Source organism: Aphelocoma coerulescens (assembly GCF_041296385.1).
Source record: "Aphelocoma coerulescens isolate FSJ_1873_10779 chromosome Z unlocalized genomic scaffold, UR_Acoe_1.0 ChrZ, whole genome shotgun sequence".
NCBI classification, from domain to species: Eukaryota; Metazoa; Chordata; class Aves; order Passeriformes; family Corvidae; genus Aphelocoma; species Aphelocoma coerulescens.
This window is the reverse complement of record NW_027184085.1, coordinates 71,768,879-71,782,798: the sequence shown is the minus strand read 5'-3', so window position 1 is coordinate 71,782,798 and position 13,920 is coordinate 71,768,879. Positions and strand designations below refer to the sequence as shown.

The following is a 13,920-nucleotide window of genomic DNA, read 5'->3' as shown; positions in this document are numbered from 1 at the left end:
GGTGACGCCATCGGCGCGCGCCGGCGGCGACGGAAGCCCCCGCGCACGTGTCTCCAAGGCGACGGGCGGCGGCGCCATGAGGCGGCCGAACCTGCTGATCACCGGTGGGCACCGGGGGGGCACCGGGGCGGTGTGGGGTCCCAGCCCGGGGTGGTGTGGGGTGTGCGGTCCCAGCCTGGGGTCATCGGGGGCCCGGGGGCCCGGGCCTGGCCGAGCCCGAGGTGATTCGGGGCGTGGAGTCCTATCCCGCGGTGATTTGGGGTCTGGGGCCCCGGCCCCATGACAGCCCGGGGTGATTTAGGTTGTGAGGCTCCAGCCTGGCTGATTTGGGGTGCGGGGTCCTATCCCGGGATGATTTTGCTCTACTCCATGAACTTGGGGCTCCTCCGTATTACCTCAGGGTTTTCAAACGAATGGAGATTTCCCTTTGAACCCTCACGGTGTGAGACATTCCTGCACACAGTCAGAGTTCTCTCCCTGTTTTCCTATTTCACTCTCCTCGCCTGTTTCTCTTGGTCCTGCAGCTTTTTGCCCCGTTTTTCATCACATGAGCTCTCCCATGTTGGCTGTCAAAAGGTTCCAGTTCCCCTGGTGGGGGGTATTTGAGGGGACGTGCGAGCTCTCCCCTTACCCTTTCCTGTGGATTTGGTCTCCAGGCACGCCGGGTGTTGGGAAAACCACCCTGGGAAAGGAGCTGGCGTCCAGAGCGGGGCTGAGCTACGTCAACGTGGGGGACTTGGCAAAGGAAGGTGCTGTATCACAGGAGTGTCCCGAGCACGGGGGACGTTCTGCTCTGCGTGACTGTGCTCGTGGTGTCTGGGAGCCCCTGCACGTGTGTCTGGTGGCTGGGACAGCTGCGGTGTGCAGCTGGAGAGGAGAAGGCTCTGGGAGACCTTCCAGAGCCTAAAGGGTCTCCAGGAGAGCTGGAGAGGGACTTTGGGCAAAGGCCTGAAGTGCCAGGACTCAGGGAATGGCTTCCCAGTGCCAGAGGGCAGGGATGGATGGGAGATTGGGCAGGAATTGTTCCCTGGCAGGGTGGGCAGGCCCTGGCACAGGGTGCCCAGAGCAGCTGGGGCTGCCCCTGGATCCCTGGCAGTGCCCAAGGCCAGGCTGGACACTGGGGCTTGGAGCAGCCTGGGACAGTGGGAGGTGGTGGCAAGGTGTGTCAGGTGCTTTCAGGTCCCTCCCACCCAAACCATTCTGTGACTCTATATAAATTAAATAAATTTACTTCAGCAGGAGTTTCTGTAGCAGCATACTCGGTGTTAATAAATAACAAATTCATCCTTAGATGGATTTGTAAACAAGGTGTTCCCTACCCTGAGCTCTGTCTTTTGTCTGCAAACTCCTGAGACAGACATAACAATGTGAATTACTTGTGGTAACTACTCTGCTTCCCCACAAACCTCCGTGGATTCTCTGCTGCAGGAGAGCTCTACGAAGGTTTTGATGAGGAGTATGACTGCCCCATTCTGGATGAAGACAGGGTAGGTCCAACCCCTAGAGCCACCCTTGTGGTATTTTGGCTGTGCAGTGCCAGGCCAGCCTGCCTCTGTCTTTTCTTTGTGCAGGTGATTGATGAACTCGAGGATAGGATGAGCGAGGGAGGAGTGATTGTGGATTACCACGGCTGTGACTTCTTCCCCGAGCGCTGGTTCCACATTGTGTTTGTTCTTCGCACGGAAAATTCGTTTCTGTATGACAGGCTGGAAAGCAGGTGTGTCACTGGGGTAAATTAGGAGTGAAGTGCTGTTGTGGGACTTCACTTAGGATATAAGTCACTGATTCTCAAAAAAAGACCTCCGTTTCTCTGTACCTCAGACTTGGTGCTCTTGCTCTCTAGGGGCTACACGGGGAAGAAGCTGCAAGACAACATTCAATGTGAAATTTTTCAGACTCTCTATGAGGAAGCTGTGTTGTCATACAAAAAGGAAATTGTTCACCAGTTACCCAGCAACACTCCAGAGGACCTAGAGAGGAATTTGGATCAGATTATGCAATGGATTGAGCAATGGATGAAGGACAACAACTGACTTTGGGTGAAACAGTAACTGCTGGATCTCTTCTTGGGAGGGAGGGTTTAATAAATGGTATTCATAATTCTGGTATTATAAATGAACATGGATTTTGTTGTGACTGGATATAGCTGGGGAGTAGAAGAAGGTTCAGAGTAGCCAGGTTGTGAGGGTTTGTAACAACACCCTGGAGAGGCAACAGCAGAACTGATACAAGTGAGGGAAAGGATGAAGATCACGGGGTTGCCCTGAGTAGCAGGAGCTATGTTCAGTAACTGAGAATTCTTTTGACCTTACAATTAAAACCAAACCTGCAAGACAACTGTCTGTAAAATCCTGATAACTGGTGGCAGTTGAGGCACTTTTGATTTCCAGAGGGTGGAACAATGTCCTGAAAGGAGTTAGTTTGATGTGGAGTTGTGAGACTTAAAACCTGCAGTGCTCCACTCTGGCCATGGGCCTGTGAGGATAATGCAGAGCGAGAGGGTGTGGTACAGGTTGAGGTGAGTCCTTTGTTTCTGAGGGAAAAGAAGTGATGTGGGAGTTATTTCAAAATGATTGCACAGAACTTTGGAGGTTCCTTTGTGTGTAAGGAAACACTGGCTATGTCTGCACTGGTCTGGAGTGTTTAACAATAAACTTCCTTTCTCCTTTTTCTCTGTATTCCCCATTCCCTGTACAGTCATGGAATAGATCCATCACTGCAGGATTACCCAGGAAATGCATCACTTGTCAGGATAAACCTGCAGTGAACCTAAGCGTGGTCACAGTTCTGTTCTGATTGCTATTAAAGCCTGGGCCCCGGGGGGGCAGGGCTGTACAAGGAAGAGAAAACCTTTCTTCAGTGAAGAGCTGCTTGGAAGGAAAGCCATTTGTGAAAGATACTGTAGGAAGTGCTTGCTTATAAACCCTTTATATACATGAGTTTGGATAGTAAAACAACTTTCTTTAAAATTCCTGTTGTAAAGAGTGTTGTTGTTACATATTTACGATTTTATTTTTTATTCCCTATTTGCTGTTGGTTTTGTGTTGTTTTTTTTTTTTTTGGTGACACTTACAGAGCAATACTGCAACAGCAATTTGATGATATTATAAACCAAAATGGTGAAAAACAGTGAGTTTCCCTGGCGAATTGGGCCCAGGCATTGCAGAAGCTCGGGCAGAGGTTGGCCTAGAGTAGGAAACAGGTGGAGGGTGTTCTTGGGGCGTCAGGACAATCCCAATCCTTGAGAACACTTGGAGTGACCACGCCTGGATAACCTCAGGTCGCGTTCCCCCAGCTGCCCGACGCCGGTCAGCGCTGTGCTGGGGACGGGGCTGCACAGACAATGCACAGACAACGCTAATAAAAATTAAAAATAAACAAACCCCTCCTTCCGAGGAGCCTGTGGGGCGCTCCCGGAGCCGCTGCGTCCCTCCCGCCCCGGGGCGGGACCGGCAGCGCCGGCTGCGGGCGCGCAGGTGGGTCGGGGGCTGCGGGCGGGGTGCGGGGCCGGGGGTGCCCGGGGGTTCCCCGGGGGTCTCCCGAGGCGCTGCCCCCGGCCGGGGTCCCACCGCGGGCATTTGGCAGCCCCGAGCCGCCGGCGGAGCGGCCGCGCTCCGGCAGCCTCGCGTTTCTCGCTTGGGTCTTGTCCTGCTGCTGTAAACACGGAGCTTTCCTGTTTTCCCAGATAAAGTACGGGCGTTGCGGGAGGCGCTGTTCGCCGGTAGGTGAAGGGCCTTCGGTCAGGGAAAAAAAAAAACCCAAAGCAACCAAAAACCCGAAAAAAAGGAGGAGAAGATGGAGGAAACAGAAGAGGATGACATGACGTGCGGAGACTTGGGGAATGGACTTGGGAGAAGACCGGGCGGTGTTTATGAAGGGGAAAACTTACAAAATTCCTATTCAATTAGATCTAGGAAGGGATCTGGAAAAGCTTGTAATGTCCCCTTGTCAGCAAAGATAGGGGAGGAAAGTGATGCTGCAGCTCTTCCTGGTCCAAAACGAAACAGCGTTTACGATGGATCCCTCAAAAAACCTGCTCCCAGTTCCACACGACAGAATAGCTGTGGTAAGAGCAATTTGGAAGTTAATTATTCACCATGGTACAAATTTCTGTTAGTGAAAGTGAGCCGTTCAGCTGCTTCACAAAGTGCCATCAAGTTTAATTCAATACACTTGCCAAAATCCCTGAAGGGTTCCAGTGCCTGCTGGGATCCTCCTCCTTCATCCCAGGACATCAGGGGCAGAATTGCTTCTCAGTGGTCGAGGCAGTGACCATTCTTAGTGTAAAAGATCCACTTTTAAAGTGTTTAGTTTTGCATTTGAAAGTGACATGTGGCAAAGAGCATCCTGTCAGGGGTGTACCTATGTGGGTATATACGTGAATGGCATTGCTTGGACTCCTGGTTTAAGTAAGTGAAAGTCTTCCTAAAGATGGTATCTAAAGCTTGCAGCTAAATATTCAAAATCTTATTTGCTCTTCAGTTGAAATTAGAGAATTGGCTTACTTTAGGGGTTAGGAAGTAGTTTTTAGAACCTGCACTGGCACTCATCTTCTTTTTTTTGTGAAGGCAATGCTGCTGTTAATCAAGTGTAGGCAGTGCTGTTCATTACAATCCAGCTACTTTCCTGACAAATTTTAATATTTTGACTGAGGTATTTCTGTGTAACTAACTTATTTATCTCCTTTAAATAATTCCCCATTATCGTCTCCACGGTAAGCTGAGCTATCTCTGTCTCTTGAAAATTGCCCCTACTTCTAAACAGTGCTAGCTACTGTTGTTTTGAGTGAGGTTGTTGAATGAAAAGTTACAGTCGGAAAAGAATCTAAAAAGTTAATTTTTTAAAATTAAGATGGCAATTTTGTTGGGTTTCTTTTAAAGGAAATTACAGAATATTTGTCTTTATGTCTCTTTACAACAGACATTTCTCCCCCATTTATCTTCTTTAACTGTGAAGCACTGTGTTTGACATTTGTATTGATGTATTTCTTAAATCTGTGTATTAGCTCCACAGGAAAAAAACCCAAAACACAAAGATGAAAATTCACCTTTGTATATTACCTATTTTCAGGGTAAAAGCCCCACCTTTTTTTTTCTTTAAATATTACTATTACTATTATTAAAGATATTTAAATATCTTACCATTTAGTATTTTCTATTAATCCTACAGAATCTAATACTGAGGTGTCAAATGAAGAACTAAAGCAACAACTTCGGGAAGCTCTAGAGGTTGGTAACAGTGCCCAGGGTGCTGCTCTCCAAATCTGCATTTCCTTTCAATGTAACAAGAGGATCTTGGAATGTTGAGAGACTTGGATGGACCCAGGTTCTTGAAATTAAAGTGGTAGCTGGAAGCTTCATTAAATTTTATGTCAGGGTATCATAGTGTGGGGTGGGCTTTATGTTCTGGGGGCTTTGTTTGTTTTTTAGGGGGCAGAGAAAATATTTTAAAGATGTGGAGAATATTGAAGGTACTGTTGTACTTTTCTAGCAGATTTTTTTTTATTATTAAGCTTTGGGGCTTGAAAATCTGCAGTGTAAACAATCTTTGGATTTTTAGTCTGTGTTTTTGTTGAACGGTAGCCAACAGTCCATTTTTGTTTTACTGTGGTTAAATGTGTTGAGGTGTTGGCATCACAGCCAGCTGACTTCCACTGTAAAAATACACATTTCATCTGCACTGTGTTCTTTAACCTCAAGTGAGCCCATGAAAAGACTTCATACAGCTAAAACAGAGGTTTGTTTTTTGAGGAGGGCAGATTTACATTGCTGTTACCATCGAATCCTAACAGGAGTACGTTGGTTTTCGCTCAGTGTATCTACTTTGTTTTACTTCAGGAAGTTGAAATTTTGAAAGCTGAGCTTGAAGCTTCTCAAAGACAGCTTGAAGGAAAAGATGAAGCCCTAAGAATCCTGCAGAGCATGGTAGGAGCTGTTCAGAAATCACTTGATGGTAACAAGGAAAACAGAGGAAATCTGCTGCTGCTCCTCATCGAAACCTCAAAAACCTTAAGGCCTTCCCAGGGCTGCAATTTAAATCATTGAGTCTGCAGGTGTCTATAGATTTGCCTCTGCAATTTACTGGAACTAGTGTGTTATTTAAGAAGACTTTACTGTTGTAGCAATTGTCATAATTTTATCTTTGAGGATTCTTGAGGATTTATCTATTGAACATAAAATTAAGGCCTTTTTCCAGTCCCTTATATTGAAGATTTTGCCAGTGCTTGTAATCCTGCTGCAAAGCATGAGTACTTTGAGTTGACTGCTCCATTTGTTGCCCTAGAGGACAGTATGCCTTAAATGTCAGGTCGTTCTTTTGTTCACAATTTGTAGTATTTGTATTCTCTTCCATAACAAATTCTGCTGACATCAGTTCCTGGGATTTAGCCTACTTACGTAACCCATTTCTAGTTGTGCAGTTTATACCCTCACATATTTGTAGCAGGTTAGGCCTGGATCAAAGCTTAGATGTGTTGTAACCCAGCTCTTTAAGATGTGATTTTCTGCACGAGCCGTGGAGAAGACATGATCTCAAGTTAAATGATGCTGCACTGTCAATAGCTGAGGTTATGGGATTGAAACCCAAGTTTGTTACGCAAGTGAGCGACTTGAAATCAGAACCCTCTGGGGCTCACAAGTGAGTTGCTGGTGTTTGTAACTCTGCACACTGCTCTTTAACTATGAACATGTAAATGTCTCTAGGTGTAAAACTGAAAACTAAGTCAGTTTAATCACAGTACTTGACAGAGTTGCATTTTGGGTTTTGGTTTGGTTATTTGTTAATCTTGCAGGCAGTATTTGATAAAGCCACGAGTCATACAAAAGCAATGCTTCAGAAAACTGAGGAAGAAAAGAGGACTCTAGAGAAGGTAAGTGTGGGTGTTTCCTTCACACAGAGAAGCCCATGGCTATTAAAAAGGGGTTATCAGGCTGTTTGTTTAAATCAGTGCATACCTGACATTAATTCCAGGGGTTTTATAAAAGGAACTCCTGTTCCCTTCTAGTAGAATGGGAAATGTTAATGTATCACTCTCCTGATCTAGACCTTTCCATGCTATAGTGTGTACAAATAATACCTGAAAACTAGCAGAGTTCTTCCTGTACTTTCAGATGGTGTTTGTTGTGGGTTCCAGTTGCTCAGAGTGAGCTGCACAACTCCTTAGTGATTCAGCTGAGGCTTCCCAAGGGCTCTAAGAATTGGGTTCCCAGTTTTCATAGGGAAGGTGGGGAGGAAGAGGAAGGTGGCGTTGAGCTACCTTGTTAAACTGAGTTTTTTGCTTTGTTCCTCCTACTGTTGTTTTGTCCCACATAATAGGAGTGAGACAGGGAAATGTGGCAGCATGGGTTTGTCTTTGTTGTAGGCCTCTAGAAGCATTAGTTCTGTAACAGACTGGAGTCCACAGGTCAGTGATGCAGAAACTTTGGTGTCTGGTACCACATTTGTTATTAGCAGTGTCACAGATTGTCACTGAGATCTCTGCCAAACCCAGTACCCCTGGCATCCTTTTGATGGGAGCCCTGTAATGCGCTGCTGAAAGTTTGTTTTGTTTCCACAGGAAATAAATATTTTGCAATGGGAAATTGAATTTGATCAGGACAGATTTAAAAACATAGAAGACACCTGGACCGAAAAATATGACAGGTATTTGACCTACACTGTGTATTGCTGGGTTTTTGTTTGATTTTTAAGAAATGCACTGACTGCTCTGTGTCATCTGTTTTCTGTTCCAAACTTGCCTCCTCAGGTTCTTTGAGGTTTTGTATTTTCACAATTCCCTTCCAAATTCTGGAAGATTTTGATTTTTCAGACTAGTCACACTTGTATTTTTCAATTAAAACTTCTGGAATTATTGTCCTGTTTTTTTTTTTTAATGTGTCTGTAGGCTGGCTTTGCTAGGCTGAGGTTTTTTTTCATCATATGACGTTAGCCAGCTGGAGACTGATTATCCTTATTTACCTTAGCTGTAGATGAGGCAGAGAAAATAATGGTATATGTATGCATGTGGAAGTATAATTTCCTGGTTAATAATTTCTTTATTGTCTTGCACTGTAGGTCTGGGCATGAGTACAGGGAAAACAGAGTGCTTTAGAGAGAGGCTGATCGAGAGGTTCTTTGTCAAGTAAGAGTCACCCTGGGTGGACAGCAGGTGTGGTTGGGCAAGAAGAATGTACCAGAGGCACTAAACTAATGATACATAACAGACGTTGAAAAATGGGGCCAGCAGACTCGCTCATTTGCATGTAGAAGTTGTATCTCTGAAGTCTACCCCTCAGAGGAGTTGTTACTGTCATTATTTGTTACTATTATTGCTGTTATCATTTAGCATGTATTTTTATTTTGATACATTTCAACTTTGAATCAAAGAATAAGCCAAAAGTTTACAAACTATACACAGATACATTTGTCAAGGCACGTCTCTTGAAAAGCCTCTGGGTTTCCTGGCTGAGTAGGTTGGAAGTGTAGCTGTGCAGTTTTGAGCCACAAAAGTGGTGTTGACTGTTGAAAGATAGAGACATAGCTTCAGAAAACTGACAGCCAGGGGCTCAGCCTGCTTTGCAAAACATCTGATATTTTTCTGATAGTTTTCTGACATCTGAGGCAGCAGGACAAGAAGAATGTGCATTTTCCTTTGGTTTTTTCCAAGTGAAATAATTCGGACTAGGCTACATTTAGTGACAGCTGAGGAGATGCACCAAATAAATTGTATTGCTTTGACATTTAGGGTGTCAGATTGCCACTGTTCTGTTCAAGACAGAAATACTTCAAGGAAAAATGCATTATCAGTGCATATTGTGTGTTCTCATGTTGCAACACCTGAAGGCACAGCTGTTCTTGAAAACAGGATTCAGACTACAGGAAGTTTACAGACCAGAGCTGTCACATCTCTAATATCAGTTTTGTTCTTTCAAGGAAGTAGGAAATTTCTAGCAAGTGTTTCAGAGGTTCATAATTACCAATTTATTTGCATTTCTAATGGAAATGTGGCACTTACAGTGATCTCTTGTTAAAGCTGTTGGCACCACCTACTTACATGGGAATGATTTTTTTCTTTTTTAACATTCAGTTGAGCATACCTGGATGGGTTTGGAGTGTGAGGGTGTGGTGTCACAAACAGGGCAAGCCTGTTGGAGCAGCCCGTGGTGCCAGGGGGGCAGAGCACCCTCAGGGTGAGCACAGAGGTTCCTGGCAGTGCTCCAGAGCACACAGCCCAGCCTGGTGCTCCCTGCCGTGCTGGCCTGGGTCAGCAGGACTGGCACCGTGCTTATCGGCCCCTGGCCAGCAGATTTGCTTCTGACAGCATAATGCAGATTATTGGTACAGATATTATGGGAAAATACTGTCACTTTTTCCATAAAAAATACCAAAAGTGAGAAAACTGGTGGAGTGATACTCCATGGTTAATATCTTCTCAAACCTAGTACTCAACTCCTTCCACTTTTGTTTTTTTTTCTTCCATCTTTTAAGTAATCCTAATTTTAATTTGCAGAAATATTAGATACTGTGTTTCAACAGGTTATTTCTTAAATTATTGAGTGCCCATTTAAAAACGTTGTTTAAAAATACAATAAGGCCATTTTCTAACTTCTACAGGATATACTGTGAAAATGCAGCTCTTAAGGAAGCATTGAAACTGAGGACAGAAGAAGTTAAAACACTTAAAGCTGAAAATGCAAGTAAGCCACCAACAGCTATTCCTCTGAATACAGTTTTTCAGGAATAACTCAGGATGTAGCTGTGATAGAAGCTTCCTGTGGGCATCAGTGTCTTGTTACTGGCAGCTGATCTTAGTGGATATGCAGGAGTCTGGAAGTTAAACTGGAAAGTAGCCAGGGCAGATCAGAGTGCTCAAGTCCCTTTCCCCTTTTTTTTGCCTTCCAAAAAGCTTTAAAATAGCTGACTTAAATCATTACTTCCCCAATGTTGTGCTGTTCTGAATGAGCGGCTGCCTGACTTCTAAGTGTACAAGGAGATGAGCACTCAGTCCTGAGGCAGAGCAGTACAGGAAATGGTCTCTCTCTAAGTCGGTCATTACTTCTGGGAGAACACAGAAGAAAAAACAACTGGGATATGAGTTTCTACTTCTACACTCTCATCATCTTTCCAAACTGGTGCTTGAACTGTAAAACTGCTTCATTTGGGTGTAGTTGAACTCAGAAATTAGGAAATCGGAGCAGCAGACTTTTGTAATCTCTTTCTTTATTTTGTAGTCCTGAACCAGCAGTGCTTGGAACTGCTTGCAATGCTAGATGTGAAACAACAGAAAATTTTTCAGGAGAACATGTCATTGAACAAAAGTGACATTACTGATTTTACAGGTCTTGAAGTAAGTATTGTTTATGTATTTTTCAAAGTGGCTGCTTCAGAGATCTGTATTCAAAATACATAGAGAAGATTCATTGCTCATTGTATATCCCTTTATTTGGACCCATTTTTAGCTAATTAGAACATGCCTTCTTCCTAGTCCACCTTGCAAAGAAAGATCAGATAGAAGAAGCATCAAGCTATTTTTCACAAGCCAAGGTGCTTATTTTTCTTCTTCCTAGCACTTAAACCCTGCTTGCTCGTGCCTTACTGAGCACGGTAATATCCCAGTGAGGTCTGCAGGGCGTGGCTCACGCAGCTGTCAGCACACCTCTCACTGAGTGTCAGAAGCGATCGTCTCCACCTCTCGCACCTTGCTCCCGCTGACTGGCACTCCCTGTGTAGTTTCAGGGTGTTTTTTTTGCTGGCATCTCTGTAAGCAAATCCTTACCTGTGGTTTGTTTTGGGTTTTAAGCTGGCGGTGCTCGGAGCCTGCACCTGCAGTACTGCTGAGGGGCAGCCTTGTCCCTGTGCCAAAGTGGCAGCTCTCACGCGAAAGCAGCTCCTTCATCTCAAGCAAGAGGTAATGAGGCCTGGCTGGGTGGGGACAAGGAGGGGATGCTCCTGCTCCAATCCAAACAAAGCCAGAAACGCTCAACCACTGCTTACACAAACTCAGGTGTTTCACAACCAGAACTGATCTCAGAAATAATGTAAAGTTTGTTTGTGATGCTTGTAATGCCCTAACCTCTGCTGGTAGAAAAGTTTTAATTATATCTACTCCGCTTTACTAGTTAAAAAAAAAAAAAAAGCATTATTTTTTCTTCTTCCCATCTTTTTTAGTCAAAAAAAAAGAGAACACACCCTAAGTGTATGCACTCCATGAATGTACACACTGTGCATGTGGACTGGCACTGAGCCTTTTCTTTCCTTCCTGGCAGTGCATTTCACCCCTCCCTTGTATTGGCATCGGCACCCACAGCCCGCTCACCCAGCTAGGTCAGCAAGCTGATCTTGCTGGAAAATACCTATTTACCTCACGCTTAAATCAGTGACGTGAATTTTAAGCTCCTAGTTTTTTTCAACGTAGTGAGATGGTAAGGATTTAGAATTTTTCTTCTGATCTGTGTTTGACTCTGCAAATGTGGTAACCATCCTTGTGGTCCTGCTGCAGAAGTTCCAGTTCACTAACTGGTTTTGAAAATAGGTACTGGCCTGTCCCTTATGATCCCTGATACAGATTCCAGTCTCTTGTTCCTTTTGCTCCTGGCCCAGCTGTTATGGGACATTATTGTCCTCCTCAAGCTCTCTGCATGTGCAGAGATAAATAAATACACAGTGATGATTGTGTAGATGGCTGATGGTGTGAGCATGTGCAGACAGTGAAGAGTAAGGACTTCAATACATATTTCAAAATACATTTCTTTACACGTCAGGAAAACCCTTCGGTTCCTACTACTATTTCCTTGATTATATTTACTTGCAAGTTGTCTGTTTCTTAATATTCACTTAAAATCTGCTTTTGCTTCCAAATTAGCTAACATACTTAAAATTTTCCCTGAATTAAAACCAGATTGAAAATCTAAAGAAGAGTAAGGATGAAGCATATATAATGGCAGATGCCTTCAGAATTGCATTTGAGCAGCAACTGATGCAGAGGAAGGACCAGGCCCTGAGGCTGGCAGAAGTGATAAACATGAAGAAGGAAACAAAGTTTGCAAACTGGAGACGTCTGCGAGGCACTGGTAGCTGGGCAATCTGTGTGTCCGTGGGGGTGGACTGGCAGGGGAGGGAGCAGGAGCCAGGAACACCTCTCCCAGTGTTAAATGTGTGCTCAGCTGCTGACTGAGGGTTATGGACAGCACCTGAGAAAAACTGACATCTGGCTGTTCTAAGTGCTTCTCTGTTGTTTGGGGTTTTTTTTAATGAGCTCTATGTAAGAGTTGGGGAAGGAGGAGAAAAGAAAAGAAAAGAAAAAAGAAAAAAAAAAAGGGTCTTTTTTAGCTCCAAATGGGGTATTGAGCAACCTGGTCTAGTGGAAGGTGTGGAACAAGATGAGCCCTAAGGTCTCTTCTAACCCAGGCCATTCTATGATTCGCTGGAGTACAAAACAGCTTTTTTTTCCTTTTTTTCCTTAAACATTTTTAGTCTTTTATTATGCATGTGTAGCAATACTAGTGTCTATTAATGTTCTTACACTAATACAGAGTTACAAAGTCCTGTGTAAAACAGGAGGAATTCTAATCTGTAAAGTAAGAATAATTCTAGTAATCTTTTGTTCTTTCAAAAAAAAATAAAGGGATAAAGAGAAGTATTTAAGTGCTTACATTATGGTCAAAACCACTGCACGCTTTAGGAGCAGCACAGTGCATTGGTTTTGACCGTTGGCCAGGAGCTGCCAGGCTTAGAAGTGTGGTGTGTCTTCCAGATTCCTTGGGCACTCCTGGAGTGTAGTACTAGAGCAGCATAACCTTTACTAGCTGTTTCCCCTGTACTGACACCATTGCTTTCAGGCTCCATTACCTGGTACATACTTTCCATTATTTTAATGTATTTTACTGTTTTTAGAAATCTTACTAACTTGTAAGTGACCTCTGTCAGAGAATCTTTGTTTTTTTTCAGGCTAGTTACTGTTCAGATTACCATGAAGTATTGTTTAACTAGCTCTCAAAAGTGTATTTTTCATAGAGCACAAAGAATTTTCGGTTTGCCCATGTGTAAGGTCTGTGTAGCCTTTATGTGACCGCAGGAGTAGTGCTGCATGGTAGGAACCTGCCGTGTCCCATGCAGTAGGAGAAGCTGCAGCTTGCATTGTCCTTTCCGATGAGATCGTTCAGATCCAGGTTTACAAGTGCCTGTTTTATCCCAAAGTCCTGGTTCCCTTCCCAAGCTGTTCTCCATTTGATGTACTTCTGTTTTCCTTAGAGCGTGTCAAGCTACAAGGGAACAAGAACAATCTGGGGCAGAAGCTGTCCAGCCTGCTCTCGTCAGATGGAGACTGCAGGAAGGTTGAGGAGCTGGACAATCCCCAGGAAATCCTGAGGATGTTGATAGATCTGGTCAGTATTTGGTTCAGCTCTTCAGAGCGCATGCATGTTTACACACCCTGAGCTGACAGATGGCCTCTTCTCCTTTCTGTTGACCACACAGGTGAACGACAAGGAGGAGGCCCTGGCGCACCAGCGCAAGGTCAGCTACATGCTGGCACGGGCCGCCGAGGCCAGGGAGGCCGCGCTTGGGCCGGACGGGGGGCACACGGGAGGAAGGTGTCGGCTCGGAGCCCAGGGCCCGCCGGCTCCCCCTCACACCGACAGCCATCGCCTCCCGGCCCCGAGCTGCTCTCCTGCCCTGCCCCACACAGGAGCGGCCCTAGCAGGGCTCCGAAAGTCGCTCTCCTGGCCCTCAGTGCTCGGGGACGGACGCGGGCCGAGCGGGGTGGCTGAGGGGCTGTGCAAGCTCTCGCTGTAGCTGCGTGTGGGGGGCAGCTCAGCTTTATGGCAAAGAAACTTCTTGTGGAAACACCAGAAACTGTGCTGTGATTGCATCACTGCGGGGCTGATGTCACAGTGCGGGCGCAGCAGCGATTGCTGGGGCCAGAGGGGCAGCTCCCGTCCGTTC

The 13,920-nt window shown here is 45.2% G+C and overlaps 2 protein-coding genes across 4 annotated transcripts; both read left to right on the top strand.

Moving 5' to 3' along the window:
* Positions 1–36: 36 nt before the first annotated feature.
* AK6 (adenylate kinase 6) lies at positions 37–2,671 on the top strand. The gene is made up of 5 exons (XM_069001163.1): positions 37–104; positions 657–749; positions 1,429–1,487; positions 1,572–1,717; positions 1,844–2,671. The coding sequence occupies exons 1-5, from the start codon at positions 77–79 to the stop codon at positions 2,031–2,033; spliced, it is 516 nt and encodes a 171-aa protein (XP_068857264.1). The 5' UTR covers positions 37–76; the 3' UTR covers positions 2,034–2,671.
* A 728-nt stretch (positions 2,672–3,399) lies between these two features.
* Positions 3,400–13,819, top strand: CCDC125 (coiled-coil domain containing 125). Of its 3 annotated transcripts, XM_069002199.1 has the most exons (12): positions 3,400–3,476; positions 3,686–4,066; positions 5,170–5,228; positions 5,838–5,924; positions 6,791–6,868; positions 7,556–7,641; positions 9,592–9,674; positions 10,209–10,324; positions 10,778–10,885; positions 11,876–12,047; positions 13,228–13,361; positions 13,453–13,819. In XM_069002199.1, the coding sequence occupies exons 2-12, from the start codon at positions 3,796–3,798 to the stop codon at positions 13,768–13,770; spliced, it is 1,512 nt and encodes a 503-aa protein (XP_068858300.1). In that variant the 5' UTR covers positions 3,400–3,476; positions 3,686–3,795; the 3' UTR covers positions 13,771–13,819. The 3 variants fall into 3 exon arrangements, with proteins under 3 accessions (XP_068858300.1, XP_068858301.1, XP_068858302.1); XM_069002200.1 differs by lacking the exon at positions 3,400–3,476 and having other exon boundaries at positions 3,598–4,066; XM_069002201.1 differs by lacking the exons at positions 3,400–3,476; positions 3,686–4,066 and adding an exon at positions 4,133–4,409.
* The last annotated feature ends 101 nt before the right edge of the window (positions 13,820–13,920 follow it).

Bases quoted from the DNA above. Each gene is read 5' to 3' on its own strand.
- AK6 (XM_069001163.1), top strand. From the start codon at position 77: ATGAGGCGGCCGAACCTGCTGATCACCG. The intron at 105-656 runs GTGGGCACCGGG...TTTGGTCTCCAG, and splicing joins GCCGAACCTGCTGATCACCG to GCACGCCGGGTGTTGGGAAA. The intron at 1,718-1,843 runs GTGTGTCACTGG...CTTGCTCTCTAG, and splicing joins TATGACAGGCTGGAAAGCAG to GGGCTACACGGGGAAGAAGC.
- CCDC125 (XM_069002199.1), top strand. From the start codon at position 3,796: ATGGAGGAAACAGAAGAGGATGACATGACGTGCGGAGACTTGGGGAAT. The intron at 5,925-6,790 runs GTAGGAGCTGTT...TTAATCTTGCAG, and splicing joins TAAGAATCCTGCAGAGCATG to GCAGTATTTGATAAAGCCAC. The intron at 10,886-11,875 runs GTAATGAGGCCT...AATTAAAACCAG, and splicing joins TCCTTCATCTCAAGCAAGAG to ATTGAAAATCTAAAGAAGAG.